The sequence below is a fragment of the Phallusia mammillata genome, chromosome 1 (assembly GCF_965637545.1).
Source record: "Phallusia mammillata chromosome 1, kaPhaMamm4.hap1.1, whole genome shotgun sequence".
Classification (NCBI taxonomy): Eukaryota; Metazoa; Chordata; class Ascidiacea; order Phlebobranchia; family Ascidiidae; genus Phallusia; species Phallusia mammillata.
In genome coordinates, this window is record NC_137252.1 from 30,502,188 (window position 1) to 30,526,169 (window position 23,982).

Here is a 23,982-nt window from a genome sequence, read left to right on the forward strand (position 1 = left end):
TACCACACCAATTTCAACACTTGCGAAGCGAAACGAGAATAAAACCCCTATTACGGCTCCATGGTACCTATATTTGTTAGCACATAAAACGAAACAAAAGACAATGTTTACGATGCTGTGACGAAAACATGATTTATGTCTTCTCTGAAATAGCTAATATTTCTTTAATGTACGTGACAAAATCAGTGCATCGAGGTAGGCTAGGTATTCGTGCTCGGTAAAGATTTTATTCTGATTGTATTTTTTTCCTTAAAACCCAATAAAACCCAATAACACGTTTTGGTCCACTGCGGTTTTACTACTGCTCGTTAATCCTAAATCAGAAATTCAGAAATTTTAATCTTGTCACTTGTTGAATACATGACAAATAATCATAAGCTTTCCTTGGCACAATAATCGCACATGCTGCAATTAATTTGCTAAATTTGACCGCAAAGCATTGAAACTGACCTTTTCCTCGCAATTTTTAGTGACTTAGGCCTATAATTGTTTTACCAGCAGCAGCACCCGCACACACAATTTTGAACTGACACCAGGAAATTCACATACAACAGCTTCAAGGAAGTGTTTTCAACGAACTGGCAACGTGCGTATACTTTCGGTAAATTAGTCACAACATGTTTGATCACCAAATGGTTTCATTTACTGCTCCCTGGTATCCACATATTGTTTACCGGAAAACGTGTCCCTTAAAATGTTTTTTGGAGATTTGTGTTATTGCTAACAGTGGTACGACCAGAGTTGTGAATGAGTCCAAATGTGGAGATATAAATAGCTCTCGTTGCTACAGATCAGATGTTTAATTATCCTGAAGATTCTACCTTATAAATATAGTTTACCGCAAGCAAAATTTTTTTCTTATTTGCTGACAGCTTTTTTGCATGGTGCGATTTACACTTTTGTGTAAAAATTTTATTATTCTGTACAACTGGATATAGTCTAATAAGGCTTTTGGTTATAATGTCACTTTTACCAGTTTTTCCAAACATGTATCACAGGGCAATAGCCAAAGTTTTAATATTTTTGCTTGAAGGTACAGTTGTGGCTTTACTGACCAGGGTCTAGGAATCTACCGTCGCTAGAGACAGTCGTAATAGTTTCGTGAATTTTAACTTTTGGGCAATTTGTTTTTTTCAAAAAAACATCAATAAATCGTACAAGGGCCATATAAAGCCTGTGATTTTGGTCGGACTTTATCCTGGACTCTACAAACTTGGTATCATCACCACAAAAAACTAAACCAGAGCAGCCCTAAAGGCTTCCCCTGTTACTAAAGTGTGCTCAGTAAGGTAACATGCATCGAAGGAGAAGCACATAAAACTGAACAGCGCCACCTACCGGTTTGTTTGGATCATTTATGCTGCCACTTTCGTTAAATAATCATATAAAGTCGTTTGTGAAAACCTTATCAGAAACCGTACTCAAGAGGATTGAGGTTTTAAATCTCGCTAACAAAGGTACAGAAGTTACGGGAGTTTCACGTACATACTGTCCTTTTTACATAATGTGATAAAGATATCGTTGTTGCTTTTTCCAAAGAAATGCGATAGTTTAGGCTTGTAAATATTGGGAGGTTAATTTAAATGCTTAAATTCGCTAGTTTACAGCCCCTTTATTTACTTAATAAAAAAAACTAGCCTAAAATGTTTCCTAGCAGCTGGGTAAGTATTAATTGGTTTTAAACGTACCTAATTTTGTTGCAATCAGTCAATGCAGGGGGTTTAAGTTGTCATCGCCGACTGAAATAATGTATTTTTTCTGTGCATACAAGTTTCTAAAATCGTTGAAGCCTTGTATAAAAATCATGTTGCAAGACTATTTTAGGTCGGGTCATTAATCGACTGGTAACCTAAAATCATCTATGCTTCGGCACTACTATTTCGTATTTGTTTACAAAACTGCTTTGAACATCTTGATTTTTTGCGACGTGCCGGTTGTTTAGTCAACAATTGAAAGTGACCCTAATTTGCGTGACTGGTACCCTACAACAGTACTGTCAAAGCGTTGTGAAGTAAACACATTTAAACAGGTTTTAGTTTCTGAAAACTAGAGGTAAGTGCAGTTTAAGTTATAATATGATGCTGGAAAGTACCATTGTGTCTACAAGCGAGGGTAATATCGATTTTGAGTCTTGGTATTGCCAGACTTTTGCATAAAACGCGTTTACAGATAGCGTAGTTGACTGCTTGCCAACCCACACTTCCGCACGTGAAGCTGGCCACTAGAGCGTGACCATATTTACGCTTGAATGCGTTTTATTTGTGACGTTAAGCACGTGCTGAGAATACGCGATGTGATTGGCTCTCGCGAAAGTGCCGACACTGGCCGCGCTCGCGCACGCGTGTATGAGCCCTAGGCCACACTTGCACGAGGCGCACACCCGCATAGAACGTCTCGTCTATTGCGCTGTGGGCTGCTGCGAGGCCTGGACTGGGTTGTCTGAGCAAAAGCAAAGGCAGTCAGATGTTTGGTCGCTTTGTATCACTCGCTGCGTGTGCGTAGTATTCTGCGGGCTGTCGGGCATTCGGAAGAAGCGCTGTTAGATTTGCTTGCGACTGCGGCACATTACCGAAAGTTGCTGATCACCGCTTCTTGCCAAGTTAAGGCCAAGTGCGAAAAAGACATCATGCTGAAAAGGATACAACTGGAATGTCGTGGAAAAAGTCCGGAAGAGGTTTGTTTGGTTGATCTTACTTTTTTAAAGGGGTAATTGGGTTACCGGGGAACATCGACATCGTTAAGCAATTTGGCTCAGAGTGGAAAACAAAAATAACAAATTTGCACTTTTGGGTAATTGAGGTATGACGACATAAACATGACGCTTGTGACGTTGTCTTCACACCTGTGACGTATAATGTGCTTACCCTTTCGGCAGTTAAAAGTTTTCAAGTCTAGTAAACAAATAAAATACTGTGTCTTGTTTGTATGTTTAACGCTGGACACAATTTTTTTCTTAACACTCCAGTTACAAAAAAACAATGGTTGCTAACTAAGAAAGGTTTCATTTTATGCAGTTATCGATTTACGCCCTGTGTTAAGTCAGATCGCTGTGTTTTAAGCGTTGACCTAAATTAAGGTTTTGTGTCTCTGTTTATTTTCACCACAGAAAAAAACGTGGTCGTATGTTTCTCATTGAAAAGTCGAATTTTTTTGTATTATATTGCTGGTTTTTGCGAAATTTTAAGAGGTGCGTTCAGAACACAATCGAGAGAAAGGAGAAAAACGCTGCGATGGCTTTGTTTGGAACGAGTCTGCCTCGTGTGGCTTTGAAGTTACGGGCAGTTGCGATTATCGCATGATTTGACTGGACACTTGAAGTCGCAGGATCAAGCAATTCGTATTTTTTGTGTGAATTTTAAATTTACTTCCCGCTTAAGCGGTGTTAGCAATTGAAGTACTATTGATATACTTGACCGAAAAAAATACCAACATGGCCTTCATTACAGCAGAAACGTTTCATTTTTTAAAACAAGTCCTAACAATAAAAATATTCGTTGGTCGCAAAAGGTTGTCGTTAGTCTATTTTTCGGATAGTCAATCTTGAGCGCAGCTGGTACTGTGTTTTAGAACCCTTTTCGCGCTAAAAGGGTAACAACAATAATTTCACGTTTCGTTGTGTGGTATATTATGAAAAGTACGCCTCTTAGTATAACAACAGTTGTTCAACTGTATTCTGTACAACTTTTAGGTGAATGATTTGAACCTTGACAATTGTCGATGTACTGGAGAGCCTGAGGGTCTCACCAATGAGTTTAAAGCGCTTTCAAGACTTTCTATGGTCAAAGCAGGTCTCACAACGCTAAAGGGATTTCCTGATCTTCCAAACCTTGAAAGAGTAAGTAAAACCAACAAAAAATAACAGCTCAAATAAATTAAAAACTGACATGCTTTATTATTGAAATGATTCAGCTAATGCTCATGCCGTTATTTTATTTTTACTTTAAACTTATGTACAATTCCATGTATAGTGTTGTATACACAAATCTTTACACATGTAATGTTTAAAATAACATGCATATACCTTTAGTTGGATTTGAGTGACAATCGGATATCTGGAACCTTGTCATGTCTCAAAGGATGCACATCTCTAACTCACCTTAATTTAAGTGACAACAAAATTAAAACATTGGATGCTTTGGAAACTTTGGTAAGCAGTCAAAATAATCTGGGATAGAACAACAAGCCATTTTTAAAAATAATTGTACTAATTTGCTGGGAATAAATGCATTTTAATCCAGCCCAATTCAATTAATAATGCTCTGAAATTCTACAATGCAAAAAAATGTTGGAAAATCTTCTAAACGTGCCAACTTAAAAAACATCTCTTTAGGGTGAGTTACCCAACCTGACCAACTTGGACTTGACCAATTGTGATGTCACAAAAGTTCCACAATATCGGGAGGAAGTTTTTGGTTTAGTTTCAAATCTTCAGTTTTTGGATGGGTATGATGCAAACGGCCAAGAGGCAATTGATTCAGAAGATGACGAGGGTAAGCTGTGTTTAACCCTTGCTTTGTAGTGGTTTAAAACAGTGGGGTTTAGTTGTTAAAACAAGTAGTAAAGCAAATTTCAAACTCTCTATCTTGTTGTGGGCTGCACAGGTTACCTTAAAAAAGTTTCCTGAAGTTTTGCCTTGTTTGTATCCTAAAAAATGTGATTTTCAAGCTACATCGGACAATTTGTCATTTACACTTGACAAGCCAACCAAAAAAGCCATTGTAAAGCCAACATGTATTACAAATGTGAAAATGTTTGTTTTACTTTGTGGTCATTTAAGTGACTTCAATTTTTTGTTAACATTTATCAAAGTAAACCATTTACCTGAGCTGTGATTTACCGTTGTAACTTTGCCCCATATTTGTACATTTGTAATTTTTATCATTAGCTGATGAAGAGGAAGAAAATGGACAAGAAGAGAACAATGTTGATGGTTCAGAAGAAGATCCGGATGATGAGGAGGAGGAAGAAGATGATGAAGATGATGTTGATGATGGGGTAAGTTTTGTGGATACCGTATTTACTAGATTGTAAGCCGCATGTTGGGGTGTTAAGAAACAATATAAGCCACAGCTTACAATCGAGTAAATACGGTACCTACAATTTTTAAACTTTGTTAAATATTCACACTGTATTGGTAAATGTAAGGAAACATGCCCACAGATGTTTTAGTGCATCTTTTTGCAAGAAAGCATGCACTAGACTAGAATGGTTTTGCTCGTAATAATAGTGCTTCATTTATTTTTTAATCCAACATGTTCAAACCAATGGTTTACACAGCTTTTTTGTAGGATCCCAAACTACAGATATCTTAGGGAAATGATATAATAGATGCACCATTTCAACCCTATATTTCACCAAGCATCACTCTAAAAGCCACCAACATAAATAAACACATTAAACTCAAATGAAGCCTATGTTTTAACAAACAAGCCTCACTTATAATGTGTCAACTGTTAAAATCTTATCTGCACAAATTATATGGGTTGTATGCTAACTTGGTTGAACTTGACTTACAATTACAACCTTTTTATTTTTTAACTGAATATGCTACCAAGGTCCGTATATAGTTTAGTTTTTTTGTTTGCTGTATTTAACAAATTCAAGTTATGGTCGGCCCACTGTTGACTATGTACTTGATAAGTTTGGAAACCAGGATTTTACATAATTTCTCACATTGTATGTCGTTAAATTGTAGCTTCAGTTGAATCCTGAAGTTGCTGGAACTGTAGCAGCAAACAGTAATCTGAATCAGACCGAAGATGACGATGATGACGAAGATGACAATAGTGATGTAGACTCTGATGAAGAAGAGGAATATGATCTTGCATACATTGATGGGGATGATATACAGGTAAGAGTGATTGAATTGTGAATTTTTTGCTCATATTCGCAGTAAAGAAAACAGCAGGTACAAAAAAGTGCCACACCATACTTGTACATCTGCATTGCTGCAAGTACAAAGTTGGGTTAACATTTGGTCAGCAAATTTGTTTTGTAGGTTAAAAAAATTCTAGGACAGATGCCTAAATCAAGCACAATTAGTTACTATTAGTGATGGGACGGGTACCCGGTACTCGGTATCGATGGTATCGAATGATTTCGGTGGTATCGATACTCGTACTCGGTATGGAAATATTTTGCCTCAGTTTTCGATACCAACGTGCGAGTACCAAAGGCCGATTTACACCATAAGAATACGGGGAACTTTATGCCAATATTTGCTTCGGACAGCACAAAATTGGAAAAAAAGTTCCGCCAGTTTACGTATAATTATCTTTTTCGCTATCACGTGGAGATTACATTTTTCGGCATGTGTGTGTGCACGCCTGTACCACGACCATGGCAGATAAATTAGCCAGTGATATATATACAACTAAGTACAACACTACACCTAAGTACTCGGTAATCGTACTCGGTATCGAAGGTATATACATGTGGTACTCGTACTCGGTATCGGTACTCGCTTCAAAACCTGGTATCGTCCCATCACTAGTTACTATTCACTATTTTGTAAACACATGTAATGTTGATGAAAAAACATTAAGTTTTGATTAATAACATTTTGTTAGGTCATATGATATAAATAAGTGTACATGAATTATCAGTTATCACTTTTTTAATCCACTGACAAACACAATTCTCTGTTATGACTTTGTATGTTTCAGTTCAACATAAGCTTGCAATATGGTGTCCCAACAGAACAGTGTATAGATTCATACTATAAATTTAATTCCAAGAATAAAAAATATATATATTTCGCCTAACATAAACAGGCATCATCAGTTCTGTAAAAGCAAACATGCAGTGCAAGATTTTATTTTACATTCTATTGTCTGCAGGAGATCCCTTACATAACAAATCTGTTTAGCAATTATGATTATGTTTAATACTTTTATTACCCATCCATTTATGGTTCTATTTGATTAATGCAATAATGTAAGGTTTCTTCAGAGCATATCAAGTATTGCAAAAGTCCACTTGCCCCAAGCTATTCTTATAGTATTGTTTTTTAATTCAAACAACAAGTACCAGATGTTAGGATTAAATGAACTTAAGAATATGTTTATTAATCATCAGTTCATATTTCTATCTGAATAAGGTGACAACATAACGTTGCATCAGAGCATATCAAGTATTTCGAAAGGGCTACTCAAACTTTTTTGCTCTGCGACCCCATTTTAAAACAGAAATTTCTATACTTATGTTTTATATATATACCATCTAATGGCGCATAAAAACCTAAATTAATTTCTAACTTGATACACAGATTGACAGTCTTAGTTTTTATGACGTCATAATCTATATTGTGACGCTTATGGTATCTGCTTTCGCATTGTTTGCACGCAATAGGCATAAAAAAGTCTGGTGCATATGTCTACTAGGCTGGTAATGGTAATACTCTTTTAAGTTCTACGAAATGTGTTTAGAGCAGTTTGAATACACGGGAATGATGTTTAAACAATAAATGTACGCACATATACCATTTGTTGTGACTGACATAATAACCCATAATGTTTCGTGACCCCAAAATTATATTACCCACAGTTTGAGAAGCCCTGCCCTAGTGACACATGTAGTATATTTTGTACATGCGCAATTGTTTATAAGTTATAAAAGTAATGTTGTTTGCAGGATGATGATGAAGACGACGATGATTATGAAGGTGGAGTTGAACAAGAAGATGAAGACATTGACGAGGAAGACGAAGATGGTGGTAAGTTATTGCCTCGTTGTGAATCAACTTGTAGAAGCCTTATATTTGCTGCACCAATAAACCAGTTCAAAGCCACAAAATAAACCATAACACATTCTCAATTCTGACTAGGGAACTGAACCGGATATTAAATTTGCATATTCATGCCCTGCTAACTGTTAACATACGAAACTGGTGTTCCAAAGAACAGAAATGAATTTCTTTAAATTGCGTTAGATGGTAGAAAACCGTGTAGTTCTGGCGGCTGTACAGCTTAATAAACCGCTGGTGACTTAGGGGGGACCTTTGAAAGCTACAAAACTAGCGTGAAATTTGGAATGTTTGTGACATCATTATGCACCGAGCATTAACGTGAGAACTCGGTGTTAGACTGAACATTGTAGTTTTGGCCCATCTCTAATTCAAACCCCGTTTGTCAACCCTGCAACAGCATCAAACCTTATTCGTTTGCCAAATCGACATTTTGCATATGGGGACATTGAAACAGAACATTTATAGTTTTGGCCCATCCCTAATTAAAACCCCTTTAAACCCCAACCCTGCAACAGCACCAAACTTTATTCGTTTGCCAAATTTCCTGAATGGCTTCAAAAAGTCACCAATGTGGTTCTCAACGAAAATTCTTTTTGACCAACTTGTCCGTCTTTTAGGTGGGGAGTCACCGAGAGGAGTCAAGCGCAAACACCAAGAGGAAGAAGGTGACGAAGGTGGTGACGCATGACCACGTCATCGTCCAAAGTGCCACTGTCCGAAATTTCGCCGGCACCTTTGACTGCCGAACTACGGTCAATCAATGCGGCCCATTTTTACGGGATCGCACTTTTTTTGCTCGCTCATTTCTTTCGCGATTTCGGGGATGTCCCTGGCGGTGTTTTTTTGCCGGACGCTTTTTTTCACATCCGAGTCGCGTTCCCTTGTTAGCGTAGCTGTTTTCTCTCGGTGTACCCGTTGATGTCCGTCGTGAACTTTTAATAAAAACCCCTACCGCAATCCCATGGTGTGTACATTTTGTTTCGACGAAGTGGTGAAATACGCCAGTGGTTTCCAACCTTTTTCAACGAATTCCTCCCTTAACAATTCAAAACATTTTGATTCCTCTCCAATTTATTAAATAGTAGAGGCTAAGCCTTACAAATATCATTTTTAATTTAGTCTTTTACCAACTTCACCGGACATATTCCCAGAGCTTAAGTGTCTATTTACAATCCAAATGCATAAAATAACGCAAATTTCCCTAAAGTTTGTAAATTCCTCCACGGTTGGGAACCACGGAAATACGCAATCAAGCGTTTTAGCGAATGTGTGGAAAATATGTATGAAATAATGCACAAGTTTAAAAGGGTCCTTTTGGGATGAATTTTACTGATATTCGCATTCTTTGAACCTTGTGACTTTGCAATGATGTTCTTGTTTTGGTCTCGGCAATAAATCAAATCGTTTTCTGTCAAACTTGTGCACCTACAGAAATGTTAAATCCAAAAATGGCTCACAAATTGGGCAATAAATCGGAAATTTGTTTGTTTAGTTATCATCCTCGGTTGGTGAACAACGCCTGAACGCGTTATGCTAACTACGAGTCGCCTTTCGATCTGCATACTTCACTGCAAATTGGTTGAATCATTATTTCATTTTTCGATTTAGGAAGTCGCTGCCACGAAAATGTGGAGGAACTAACAAATAAATTTCCAGTGGTTCAAAACTAAGACAATAGCAAGAAAAAGTGAAATTAAAATTTGCTATCCAACAAACTACAACCAGACTTTCCCTGTCGCAAAATTTTTCGGTGGTTTCTGCTTCAGGTTTTAACAGAAACTCCAAACCGGTTTAAACCGGAATCGTAATCGAAAAATTTCGACCGATTTTTGGAAAAAACTTAAGGCTATAGCCCAGCGGTTCTCAAACTGGGTTCGCAGTCCCTTAGGGGTCCGTCACGCGATTTCGGAGCCTTTCCTTTCCGTTTTTTCGATTTTTGTGGGTCAAAAAATCAAAGAAAAATCCGGTTTTGGGTGGGTTTTCGCCGGAATATTCCAGTTTCAAACTGGTTTAGGCCGGTTTCTGCCTCCTACCGAACCTCCAAACCGGTTTGAACTGGAATCGAAAACCAGAAATTTTGACCCGATTTTTGAAAAAAACTACGGCTATAGCATTTCCATTTTTTCGATTTTAGGGGGTCAAAATATCAAAAAAAAATCCTGTTTCGGGTGGGTTTTCGCCGGAATATTCCAGTTTCAAACTAGTTTAGGCCGGTGTCTGCCTCCTACCGAACCTCCAAACCGGTTCAAACCGGTTTCTAAAATCGAAAATTTTGACCCGATTTTTGAAAAAAACCTTAGTGTTTAAACGCGCCTAATGTAAATAACATGCGTCCTGATATGCATATGAGATATATGTACTGGACGTGTATAAATGAAAAAGAAAAACAGTAAAAAACAAAGTTAGTAAATGACAACATATGTAAGTTATACATAGTAGTAAAGATATTTTGTATAACCAGTCTGTGAAAGTCTGAAAAGTGTGCAATAAAACTGAAATGTGCAATCTTTTTTTTTCCTGTAAAACACCTTCATTAATAAATGTAACGATTTGCCTTGCTTCGCTTACAACAAAGATTTTCGAATTAGAAGTTTCTTCTTGTTTACGATAATTTACATAATTATTAACGTCTATTTGTTGCTTTACCGGTTAGTACTAAATCATTCCAAGGTTTTTACCAACTATCAACAAATTCATACAACCAACCAGCGTTACATTATAACGATTTCTATGAACTTCCGTTTTTCCTTTGTGCGTAATCACGTGACTGAGTGCAGGGTGTAGGTTCTTGTTGCCCTTGATGTGTGGGTGTCGACATCACGAAAGGATTTGAGCGGAAATCTGTGAAAACGTAAGTAAGGATAACTTGTTTAATAACTTGTAAACTAAGTGACAGAAAGAAAAGAAAAAAAGAGATTTAAACGACTGGTAAATACTTCTGTGAAAGATCTGATACTTAAAACGTAAATAAGTTTTACAATTTGCCACGATATGTGAAAATGTAATTGTGTTTGAAAAGCGCTTATAAGCATAACATAATATGTGTATTTTTTTCAAAAGCAATTGTTATTAATCTATAGTTGGGCGGTGCAACAATTAAGTTATGGCGTAAACTAGGCAATTTGATTAAATTTGAAATCAAACAGTTTATGTTTTGCTAAGTAATTGTGTGGATTTCACTATTCATTAAGACCTAGACGAGTTGAGCATTAAAGATTAAACTATAACCACGTTCTACAAAACAGTTGCTCTGTGACGAAACAATGCCACGTTGTTCATGCAATTCCTGATCGACGCTGTTTTAAGACGATCGGCGCTTTTCGCTGATAAACTTGCTTCTTGCGTTCCAAGCAATCCAGTGTTGTTGTAATTTTGTCGCTGGCAGCTTGAAGGAAAGGAAAGCCTGAATGTTAATCAACAGTTACTTAATGGTTTCAGATTATGCTGGTGTCAGAATGCTGCTTGTTTTGAGGTTGCACAATGTTCAACAATCTAAATTCTGATGATTTAACTGCAATAAACGACCTGCACCGTATGCCGTATACAATTTTAAGTAAGTTACGTTTTTTAATGTTTATCGTTGTTGATCTTCCTTACGCGTTTGTATAGTAGCCTACATAAGAGAGTTGTAGTATTTGTAAATACCTATTATATATGCTAAGAGACTTGATATAATGCAAATTATAAATGCAGACATTCAAGTTCAAGTCGACCAACAAACAAATCAACGCAAACGGCAAGACGGCCATTTTCCCATTTGCTTCTGACTTGCGACGACGCCCTGATAAAGGTGAGGTTATGTTTGCATGTTGAATGTAATGGGAACCTGATTGCAAATGGAACCGATGCGTCTAAGAGCGTATGAAATAACTAAGTGTTAATAGTGATTTGATTAGTTATAATGTACCGCATACTAGGCGATTCAACAATTATTGTGATTTGTGTTAAGTTTGTCTAAAACTAAAATGCGTTCTAACTTCTAAACGAAGCGATTAATATAGTTGTGCGCAGTGTTTTTTTAAGGTGTTTTGGGGGACCGAAACGGTCCCCCAAATTTCTCCAGCGGTTTCCCAAAATTTGCCAGTAGCCTAATAAATAATTCGTTTAGGCAAATATGGCTATTTTTTGGTATTTAAATGAAACACTTGCGGTCTCTTAAAACTACTTAGCGGTCACCCAAACCAAACCTTAAAAAACCCTGGTTGTGTGCATGTACTTGTCGTAAACAGCATTCAAACACATCTACTGTAATTGCGTTAAAAATTATGTTTGCATTAAAAATGTGACTAAAGAATTGATAAGTCATTGTGTTCTGGTAAAACCTACTCTTTTAAATTAAATTGAAACATATGCCGAAACACAGTGTTAAGTTGTTTGAAGTATAAGGTTGTAATAATATTGTGTTTAATTTAGCCATATCATGTTAATTTTAACGTGATGTTTTATTTTTGTAATGCTGTAAAACATACTTTGAAAATTGCCTTGGTTGTAAAATGTTTTTTGCCAAAAAATAGTTTTTTCTAAACCAATAACACGTGACTGTGCGCAATTTCTTTTCCAAACCACGTGTTGCATAAATGACGTAACAATGCTTGATATGCGCAGCACAGTCACGTGACAAATTAAGCCAATCACCCAACGTATTCATTCACTTCGCAATAAGCGCTGATTGCCAAGTAAGTTATTTCGAGTTCCAGGCTGATCGCGAGATTTCTGTGTGCTTCCGGTTTAAGCAGCCAATCAGACTGGGCCACGTGTTTCATTGCGTCTCCACGTGTTGTAGCAGCGTCTCTAGGGGCTCTGTGCAGGGCGAAGCAAATTGTTGCGCTTGCTTAATCTAAACAATGGTACACAAGCATTCATTGTAAATCTGCTTTTTGGCAAAGCATTCAATAATGGTGACGTAATGCATATCACAAGTTAAGTTGGCCAGTGCTTATTTCATTATGGGTCCCAGTAATTAAAAAAAAACTTTCAAGATTTTTTTAAACATTTAATGTCTTTTTTTTCATGATCCTTTGTGAGTAACCTCACTGGTTTGGTAAATATTGAACCATGCTGAAAAACTTAATCCAAAAACATTGTAATAATATTTTGCCACTTTGTCAACAGAATACGCCTGCCTTCTTCGACAATAAAGCACCAGATCCGGCCTCAGACTTGTTAAGTCACATTATCATCATCTCAAACTACAACAGACAGATGAGATGTTGATGACGTACGCTTATGGGCGTTTTTTGCACCATGAAATTTCACCTAAAAAATCACGTCTTCTTTTAAATGGACATTGAAAACGATGGTCACATGTGTGACAGTATGATTTTCAACGGACTTGAGCTCGCAAAATAACATGAGCACCGTCTCAAACACCATGGACAGCCTGTTGTGACTAAAGCAATATACGCAATGGACATAGACTGGCAAAGCCTCATTATTTATCTCAAAACACCACAGACATTTATGTTGTGGCTGCAATATGCGTATCAACATTATACGCAATGGACTTGGACTTTCTGCGCGCGAAAATTGTTGTTTATTGTACGCGGCGGTTCTCCAGGCAAGTTTTAATTCAGAAGTCACAAGCGTTAGTGAAGGTTAAGTGAAATAGCTAAAGGTTTAGTGTTTTATCTAGAGTCAGATTAAAGTATTAATTTACTGCAAGTTGAATTCAAAATCAGTCTATATTTAATGATAAAACAGAAGCTTAAAGTAAGCAGTTACACAAACAGTATATTTTTCTGAATATTGTGCAGTTTGTGTCGTTGATTGATTTTGGTGTTGCGTGAAAATTCTCGGTCACTGAAACCAGTTCTCGGTTCCGGTGTTCGGAAATTCCCCTCTGCACGTTAATTTGCGCAAATCCCCCAAACCCCCAACATCTGGTTGTTCAACGTTGCACCTGCGTATTCGTGTTGCATGCTGTGCACGGTCTTGTAATGCGGACGGTATTCTGGAAAGTTGATCTGTTTGTGCAAAGTTGAGACAGTTTAGTTTATTTAACATGAAATAGTAAACAGAACAGCAAGCTGAATGCAGAATGAGGAAAAAATACAGTTTTCATAAGAAAGAAAGAAATGTTTATTAGATAACAAGGTAAATCTCTTGTGTGTTTATTTGTTTTCTTGTTAGTTTGTTCTATTTATTGCGAAGGCCATTTTCAAACGCAGCGATTGCTGACGATAAAGTTATAGGCCTAAAACATAAATGTCTTTTGTAGAGTTATTGCACAAATGCCACTTTAACCCAGCAGCGACTGGATATAATTTTCAAAACGCAGCAATTGCTGCCGATAAATTGAATTGCCCAAATGCATGTTGTAACTTTGATGTTTGAAATGTGTACTTTAATGGAACAAATGTTTTTGTAGTATTATGAAACATGTCCCCCTTTTTAAACCCAGCGACGACTGGAGATAATTTTTCTAAACGCAGCGATTGCTGACGATAAAATCAATTTCGCCAAATGTAATTTGATATGTTCAATGTGAAATTCGCTTTTCCAATAGCACATTTTTTGTTATGTCATGAGAATGTCCCTTTTTGGCCAGCGACGGTTGGCAATAGTTTTTAAATCGCAGCAACAACTGACGAAATAGTAACAGTCCCTCAAAAGTGCTGATTTTATTATTATGTTGCAAAATGACCTTTTACGAACCAGCGACGGCTGGACTTAAACTTACGAACTCCACACAAATGTGTTTATTTCTGTGTTCGAAATAGTTTGTTGTTGTGTCATTCTGCTTCAAGCGTCCAACTTAAATGTAAGTATCCGTGTTGCAAGTTTAAGATATCCGACAAAATTTATAAATTCGAATTTATTTTTTACAGACGGACGCACAACGTCATTACTGTTGTCATGGAAACCTGTCTACGTTCGTTCGGGTCGTTGGGCTCATCCGATATATGGAAACTTTGATTGGTGAGTTATTACGTACTTTTTTTTCTTGTCATGTTTAATGTCGCCCGACACAGCACATATTCACGTTAAAAGCTCGTAGAGAAGCTTATTATGATGAACCAAAAAATTTAAATCAATTACGACATGATTTTGTGATCGTACATGTACGCAATTATTACAGCGAAAAAAACGTGTGTTCAAGTATTATTTTTATTGAAAAACGATTTCTTTTGTCCTTCATATACTTCTAAGTCACATCCCTTCATACAAATTGGACTGTGCAGAGTTTTCACCATATTAGTTTGACAAGTTTTTTTTGTCACTAGATGAAGCTGTGTACTAAGCGGAAACTCAACTCCAGAAGCTGAACATCATCAACTCAATCCTTTATCGCATCAATCAGCCTTCTGTGATACAGCGACAATAAAACAGGTTTGTAGAATTTCCACTTTTAAATGAATCAACGCTTGGGGCCACTAAAGAGTTTATTACTTCGTGCAATGCTATGTAAAGCTGTCATAAGTTAGGCAATCAAACATTAGCTAAACCGAATAGAATTACTTGCGACAAAATCTGGGTAAAATCTCAAAATTAAACATTTAAACAGCTTTTTTATTTATCATGCTTCTGTGTCAGTTCAACTTTTCATTATATTTTTCAGGTTGCTGAGATAATACGGAGCAGAACCACGTGACATGACGTAGCGCGGCTTATCTGTTTCCTTGGCGACGATTCTTGAGGCTGAAAGTAAGTTTTCACCGAGTGTGTATTCTTATTGCGGTGATAAACGGGCACCTCCTTCTAAACTCCAAAAATTCGCTGTTTTCCAACAGAATAATATCACTGTTAGCAATTAAAAGCAGTTGTTTTGGTTACCATTCAGCAATTGGAACTGACAGTCAATAACGTGTCCGTTTTTACATCTAACAGCTTTGGGATTTTACCACTTAATGGACATATTTCTGTATCGGTGTAGTTCGTATTTGATAACAACGAACATGTTTTGTGCAGGCGATTCGGGATTTTGTTGCTGTTCGTTCGTACAAGATTAACCTTGAAACTTCCACAAGCTTCAAGGTGAGAAGATATATTTAGTATTGTGTGTCGGTTTTACTAAGTTAAAACACTGTTTTATAATTCAAGCACGTCCTTTGGCACCAATTTGCTCGTTTCGGTGTAGCACTGAACAGCCCTATATTAATGACCTGTGACATCTTGTGTGCTGGCAGGCAGAGCTGGTGGCCACAATGTCCAAACCTCGCCCATTAATTGTCTATATTGTTTTAACTGCTCATGCAATTCAGCAAAACCGTAATCAAACAAAAATACCACTCACCAAATACTGTAGTTTACATATGTTTAAAATATAGGCCTATGCTAAATATTCTGACATTTATTCTGTGGTCTTGCAACAAAACTTGGTGTTAATTTATTTTCTCTTTTTCAGATTCTTCAGATCTGAAACTTCGTCTTCAAATCTTCATCAAATAATCAACTTCAAAATCACGGGCTGTCAGTTATTAATAGGAGACTGCTGCGTTATAGTCAACATTGAATGCGAGATTTCCACCTAGGCCCATAACTCTATGCTAACTTGCGCTGGGCCTCTATTCGTCATTGTCAGGTCCAGCGGATTGGAGGCCCAAGTTATTTTTTGTTTTTTTGGTGCTACAAATTAAGTCGCAATTAAGTTTATGTAGTTGTAGCACCGATAACTAGGGTTAAAATAGTTAGGATGGGGCTTTTATGGGTTCGCGCGCCGCATTCCCCCTTAGTTATGGGTTTAGTTAGGCGCGGCGCGTTAATCTATTGCGGTAAAACCTAGGGCTAGAACACGACGCCGTCATCCACCCAGGCCCGCTGGGGTCAAGTTCCACCGGAGTTTGATCCCTAGGAGTCAAAATTCCACCGGAGACGGGTACCGGTGCAGGCGGCCTCAGTCTCCCCTCATTTTTGGGCTGGAGAGGAAAGGTACGCGAGCACGCCGGCTAAAAATACTTTAAGGATGTTTTCAATTCCCCCCTAAACATGTCCGAATTCGGGAGGGTCCGTCTTTGATGAGGATTTTTTATCTATCCGTCTTTGATGATGATGTTGTTTGAGGCAGTGCCCATTTTCTGTTTCTTCTATGTGTTGTCGCTTTTTACACGTGGCTTTTCCTTGCATTCCCTTTTTGTCATAAGCGCATTGTAACGTAGGGACCTGTCGTTTGGTGTCGCACTGTTCCGTCAGTGCCGTGCATCTGTATTGGCTGAGCGATCCAATCGCAGTTTATTCTTCCATAAGAAGACCCTGGACTGCGTTTGGGTTGCGATGTCATGCAGATTCACATCTTCTTTGTTCTTGTGGCAAATCCTGCCACCCAGCGGTTCTTGCGGCTCGTGTATTTATTCCACAGGTATTCTTTTTTGCAGGTACATTTTTCCACAGGTTTTAATTATTGTTTTATTCCATATACACCCTTTTTATTATTATTATTATTATTATTAGTTTATTGTTTATTACAAACTATTCAAATCTCGCATTCCTTGTTGACTCGGCCTTATAAACCCACTTAAAAGCTCTGTTTGTTTCATAACTTTGCTTTTGGTGAAGTTTACACTTCCAGACGCGGCAGCCTCACATTTTACTTTCATAGGCTAAATGTTGCGGAGAAGTGAGATAGTCAGCGAGCTCAGAAGCTGTTTTTTGTCTTGTTTTTGTTTGTGATCTAGTTGCGGCGGCATTATAGGGGCGCGCAGGACGATGGCGGTTCCACAAGTATGTTTGTGTGGGAATGGTTGTGAGTTAGGCTTAAATAACGTGAGGTGCAAATAGCACTGAAGAAGATGAACAACCAATCATGTACGATTCGACAGGAGTTCAATCAATCGTGTACCAGATGAACGAAGAACAGTTTTATGATTTAATGAAAACACAAGTGGCTTAACCCTTAAATACGATTGAACTGTGTTCTAAACTGGTTCAATCGTAGGAGGCAAAGGATTTTTTTATTGACCACAACTAACCATTGGTGGTTATTTTGGGACTTTTGGTGACCACAACTAATCATTGGTGGTTATTTTGGGATTTTTGTTGACCACAACTATTCATTGGTGGTAATTTTGGGATTTTTTATTGACCACAACTAACCATTGGTGGTTATTCTGTATTTTTTGGGAAACCACAACTAACTATTGGTGGTCACTTTGGGTATTTTTTCTGACCACAACTAACCATTGGGGGTTATTTTGGGATTTTTGGTGACCACAACTAATCATTGGTGGTTATTTTGGGATTTTGATTGACCACAACTAAGCATTGGTGGTCACTTTGGTATTTTTTGTTGACCCACAACTAACCATTGGTGGTCACTTTGGTATTTTTTGTTGACCACATCTAACCATTGGTGGCCACTTCAGTATTTTTTGCTGACCACAACTAATCATTGGTGGTCACTTTGGTATTTTTTGTTGACCACATCTAACCATTGGTGGCCACTTCAGTATTTTTTGCTGACCCACAACTAATCATTGGTGGTCACTTTGGGATTTTGATTGACCACAACTAAGCATTGGTGGTCACTTTGGGATTTTTTGTTGACCACAACTAACCATTGGTGGTCACTTTGGTATTTTTTTGTTGACCACATCTAACCATTGGTGGCCACTTCAGTATTTTTTGCTGACCACAACTAATTATTGGTGGTCACTTTGGTATTTTTTGTTGACCACATCTAACCATTGGTGGCCACTTCAGTATTTTCTGTTGACCACCACTAACCATTGGTGGTCACTTTGGGAAAAATGACATTTAAATTGTCCAACAAACCATGGGTGGCAACTGGGTTAGAAATGCCAATTACTAAATTATTTTTTGGTGACCATAACTAAACATTGGTGGTCACTTTATATAAAATGATATTTTAGTTGTCCATGACTAACTTTCAGTGGCAACTTGCTCAAGTCAAGAAAGAAACTAACCAACCAACATTTTCCACAGGGTACCAGCATGTTTGAACTTGTACGCAGTTTAATATACTGCTTGAAATAAGTAGTTTAATATACTACTTTAAAATTAGAACCAAAACATTGAGGTAGTTTAACATACTACCTGGAAATTGGAACCTGAAAATTGTAAATATGTTTATTTGTGGTGTAAACATCTTTCTAGGTTTAATTTGTTGCGAAAAACACGTCGCGGTTTAGGCGTTAACTCTTCCTTCCTTATTTGGTAAAAGTAATTTTAAATTTGTTATTTAACTAAGATTATATTGACGTGAATGTGATGGGTTTGGTTTTTATATTCTCTTAACTCGGCGCTGCGAACTCAGATCCAGTTTAGTTTTACTGAATACTGCGAGCTGCTTCGTGGTAATTAAAGTCAGTCAGTCAAAGCGGGCCGCCATCGTCAGAAGCTAGCATTGACAAGTACAGGGTCATAGTGACAGAGTCTGCCTGTATAAGACCAAGGAACTGGAAATGCTGATTTTGGAACGAGTTTTCAAGCTGAGCATTGTTTATTGGTACGTCACAAACTAACACTGTGTTTTTTGTTTTGCAGATTTTTGGATGAAGATTGAAAAGGCGGAATTGGTTGTTTTTATTTCACAACTAACATATGTTTTTGTTTTTCAGATGCGGCACAATTTGTGAAGATTCATTTCTGAAAAATTGAAGGGTGACTTTAAAATAATAAATACTAAAAATTAACCTTATTTTGTGTCCAGGGCTTGTACAAAAACAAAACAATTTGGAAAATTGTAATGGAAAACATACATGTATTGGGGAAAATCAAACAATCAATCCAACACAATTTTGAATGATTGACAACATATATGTTTCCACGTAAGTGCAGAGGTATGATCTAGGCGTCCATTTGCAGTGATTTTTTTGGCAAATGGACCAGTGTTGTCTTCCTCGTCTCGGCCTGGTTCTGCGCCAGACGGGGGTCTCTCCACTGCCACCTAACGAGAGACCCACTGCGAGAGTTGGCACCTCGACGTGGTGCAGTGGCCTGATTTAGAACTAAGACCAACTCGCAGAACCCAAAACTATGTTTCATGATTTGAAAACAAATCATTATCTCAATCTTAGTTTCCTGTTTTTAAAACTGTCCATTAAACTGTTTTGGCAAATATCACCTTTCTAAACCAGCAGCATCCTTTCTTTCAGACGTTTTAATCAATTAAAGTAAAAAAACGTAAGAAACAAAACTAGTTTAAACAACGACATTTAGATCACAAAATGCCTAAGAATGTATTTTTGTTTGCTTATTGCGATGCTCTGTAACGGTAGCCCGTTCTCTTTTCACCAGCTGCACTGATGAAACATTAGGTCGGAACAGTGTGTACTGTCTGCAGCGTATCATTTATTAGCTCGGTGCCAGTGCCGGATTAAGGGTCTGCTGATCTGTAGGCACATTTTATAAGTGACCCGAAAATCAGGGCTGCCAACTAAAAAATTAGAATTATCAGTGTTGCCAAATCATTGTCACAAAGATCTAAATTTCTACTGATTTTAAAGTGGCCTGAATTTTTGACTGGCCTGTAGGCACGTGCCTACTTTGCCTATTGGTTAATCCAACACTGCTCGGTGCTTTTGCATAAGCAGCCGGTTTATTATGAAAGTCCCAGATTTGTTTTTTTGTCATTCCCGGAAACCAATTGAGTCCTAATATTTCCGTTAGGCTATCACGGTATATTTGACGACCAGTTAAGGTTATTTTTCATAAAAGCACAATCACAAATCAATATTTACAAAAGTAAGCCTGACTGACGCAACTACAATTGTGTCGCTAAATACAATAAACAAATAAACAAATTTCCTATCGAACACCAAGCAATATAACTCCTACCAAGCATTGTATACTTCTACTTATCGTGAGGCAAGTGCTTTGAAATACATTAAAGATGTGGATATTACATTACGATTTACGCTCAAGCTTTGCAACATTAAATATACGTCGCTTTTAAGACCACGTGGTGCTTCGTTTGTTACGATTTTATGCTGTTTTTGTGGCTGTACCATATTTTATTACTTTTGCACGCCATAAAAAATCCCGGGCGTTGGCCGATATTCAGCCCTTTTTTCCGGTTCGCTAAAGTGTGAAATACTTTGACCTCTATATCGTGTTCATTCATGATATGCTTTTTCCCTCTTTTTATAGCTGTTGCCTTTTTACACGCTTTTTTAAGATTTGATTTCGGTTTCTTGAAGCGCCGAAAACTCTTTGACAATTTCTAATGAAACTGCTTTGTTTTGAGTAGAATTTTCAAATTTGGAAACCTTTTTTGGACCTTTTTAGTGTTTTTTTTTTGAAGAACAATAAACAACGTTTTATTTGGACGTAATATTTACCGTAATCCAGTTACATGACAAATTGTTTCATATTGCTTTTAATTTATCGTCTTCGTGCTTGCGTTGGTTACACGCGTCTATCACCCGTTTAGTAACTCTTTAGTGATAGTGTAAATTGCGACGTCAGTATTTTCGTTTTAAGACGTCATGTTTATCGCTGTAGCGAATTAGCATCATTAGCGAACCAACAAGGCAAGGAAGCGACATTTCATGTTGTGTGTCGTGCTCTTGTTGTTGACTTTTAATCGTTTGTTTGCAACGTTTTACGATTTTAAATGTGTGAGTTGTTATTGATCTGAAGTTTTTACAATATAATTGCATGATAAGTTTAGTAAATGATCCAGAATTAGTGTATCGTCTGCAAGTTTCAACCTTAATTAAAACAAAGCTTTGGAAAAAAACATTTGTTAAGTACGTAAGATAAAACATCACTAAGATAAATCATTGCGGAAATTATGAAGAGAATATAAAGATTTTTAGAGGATTTATAATAGATTCATGATATAGCCGACATACAGTTGTATTGAGACTCGTTACAAGCTTACAACTATTCACACAGAATTTTTTCTCCTCTTAAAAGCTTGTATATTGATATTATTATGTTTTTGTATCATTTAAAAGTTTGACAAAACGCACAGTGAACGGCCAAACAGACACCAGCGCTAATTAATGCCACTTGTATATTGCGTCTATCGACTAACAAGCGTAAAAAACATGACAGTTAAGTAATTAACTCTACCTCTCTAGCTAAATACAATGTTAAATGATTGATACGCAACCTCAGTTCTTGTACGATTAACCTAAACTGCAGGTTTTTAAGGCCCACCTTTAAATGATTTCCCTACAACTAAACCACTGTTAGGCAGAATGAACAGGTCGCAAATTATCTGAACCGTTGTGAGTACGTATAATTTTAAATCGGATGAGACCAGAATGAAATGAAAGCAGTCAGCCTAGGACTTTGTATGGAGTCGGAATTTCTCGGGTTTCTCCATTTGTGCTATGGCGTCACTGCTCTTGTGTGATTCGTGTTTCTAATCTACTAGAACATTGCCTAACTTAATTATTGGGATTTGTTTAACGTTTATTTGGAGCATTTACTTCCTGAAGTAGATGTATTGCCACTAAGCTTGGCCATGCCTTTATACCATCAGATATGCGATAAAACAGCTGGTAGATATATTTATGTAGTTGTGCCATCTCTCCAGTCAAGTAAAAAAAAATAATAATTCCTCAGGCCCCCATAAAATGAGTTTCAGCACCTGTGTTAGGTTTCAGATTAGCTAAGCATCAGTTATGCATGATGTTTTGCTTTAATTTATTACAGCAGCGCATAAATCATCTGATGACGTCAAAATATGTTACTTCGAAACGATTTTTATTTGTTCTTCAGGTTGAGGCGCACCACAAACGAAAAGTTTATGCTTGTACAATATGGGTTGTGGTGCTAAAATGCTTATACAAGTGGCAGGTGGTAGTAATTGTCAACAGTGTGATGACGTCATAGCTTGTCACAGCTTTACTGTCCTACTCTTTACGCTTCTAGTGGCTAATTTTTATTTAATTTTATCAGTAGAAAATCCGATAAATATTCTTCTAGCACAGTGGTGTACAATCTGTGTCCTATAACGGTCGATAGTTGTCTCCATGTTTTTAGTTTATATGTTACTTTAGAATTAAGATATATTTCCAAAACGAATCCAGACATATCTTGGAATATTCCTTCTACTGGTAGCTGAAAGCCCATATTATATTTTTAGTTTATCTTTGATTCAGCTGAACGATCTCGTAATCAGTCTTAACCTCTTGTGAAATCACCATATGTATTGTTACGACTGTTGCCTGTTTATTCAGTTGTTTGTACATAATAGACAAACATCTGGCACTTATTGCTGCTGGGCTGGTAACATGTATTTCTAGCAGTGATGGGGAGACTCGAGTCAGCTTTTTAAAAGACTTGACTTGACTCGAGTCTCAGTTGTGAAAAGACTCGACTTGACTTGGACTCGTCTTAGTAGAGACTCGACTCGGACTCGTTATTTCACCAACAAAACGGAAATTTCTTATAATAGATAACCTATTCAGTTGGCTTCAACCAAACAACAGCAGAAATTTACTGTGCTATGCGAAGTTATTTTTGCTTAATATTAACGTAACGAAATCGCTGCTACATGCACAAACTTTCTTACGCTGGCATTAAGCGTTGTACTTATTGCTTGGGCAAGGTAATCGAATGCAGTAGCCTACATGTCGAGGCTAAGTATTCGCTTTTATAAGTGCCTATATTACTGAACAAACGCTCTAGCGCATCCAGTAAAATAAGAATTTTTGGTTTTGAAAAACTCCTTTGAGCAGAGAGACGTTCTTTTCCACGCTGTTTAATGAGTGTCAATTAACGCATTATACATTAAAGTTGACAATTGCATTTAGCTTTCCGTTTTATCGATTTTTGGGGTCAAAAAGGTTTTGGGTGTTTCTTTGCCGGAATATTCCAGTTTCAAACTGGTTTAGGCCGGTTTCAGCCTCCTACCGAATTTCCAAACCGGTTTAAACCGGTTTCTGAAATCGAACATTTTGACCCGATTATTGAAAGAGCCCTAAAGCTATAGCCTTTCCGTTTTTTTCGATTTTTGGGGGTCAAAAAATTGAAAAAAAAATAGGTTTTGGGTGGGTTTTTGCCGGAATATTCCAGTTTCAAACTGGTTTAGGCCGGTTTCAGCCTCCTACCGAACTTCCAAAACGGTTCAAAACGGTTTCTGAAATCGAACATTTTGACCCGATTTTTGAAAAAAAACCAAGGCCTTTCCGTTTTTTCGATTTTTTAGGGGTCAAAAAATCGAAGAAAAATCCGTTTTTGGGTTGGTTTTTGCCGGAATATTCCAGTTTCAAACTGGTTTAGGCCGGTTTCAGCCTCCTACCGAACTTCCAAACCGGTTTAAACCGTTTTTCAAAATCGAAAATTTTGACCCTATTTTTGAAAAAGCCCTAGGCCCTTTCCGT

General features: G+C 37.3%; 1 protein-coding gene and 2 long non-coding RNA genes across 3 annotated transcripts; all 3 read left to right on the plus strand.

Annotated features, from left to right (window-relative positions):
- Nucleotides 1–2,375: 2,375 nt before the first annotated feature.
- LOC145238089 (acidic leucine-rich nuclear phosphoprotein 32 family member E-like) lies at nt 2,376–9,163 on the plus strand. The gene is made up of 8 exons (XM_080101144.1): nt 2,376–2,674; nt 3,689–3,835; nt 4,028–4,147; nt 4,331–4,490; nt 4,886–4,995; nt 5,696–5,851; nt 7,633–7,714; nt 8,365–9,163. Exons 1-8 carry the CDS (start codon nt 2,627–2,629, stop codon nt 8,433–8,435), a joined length of 894 nt encoding a protein of 297 aa, XP_079957270.1. The 5' UTR covers nt 2,376–2,626; the 3' UTR covers nt 8,436–9,163.
- A 1,347-nt stretch (nt 9,164–10,510) lies between these two features.
- LOC145233447 (uncharacterized) lies at nt 10,511–14,493 on the plus strand. Its single transcript, XR_013861100.1, has 4 exons — nt 10,511–10,598; nt 11,186–11,300; nt 11,441–11,537; nt 12,860–14,493. It is a non-coding gene; the product is annotated as an uncharacterized LOC145233447 (long non-coding RNA).
- An 87-nt stretch (nt 14,494–14,580) lies between these two features.
- LOC145214088 (uncharacterized) lies at nt 14,581–15,715 on the plus strand. Its single transcript, XR_013856969.1, has 4 exons — nt 14,581–14,665; nt 14,971–15,076; nt 15,306–15,391; nt 15,656–15,715. It is a non-coding gene; the product is annotated as an uncharacterized LOC145214088 (long non-coding RNA).
- The last annotated feature ends 8,267 nt before the right edge of the window (nt 15,716–23,982 follow it).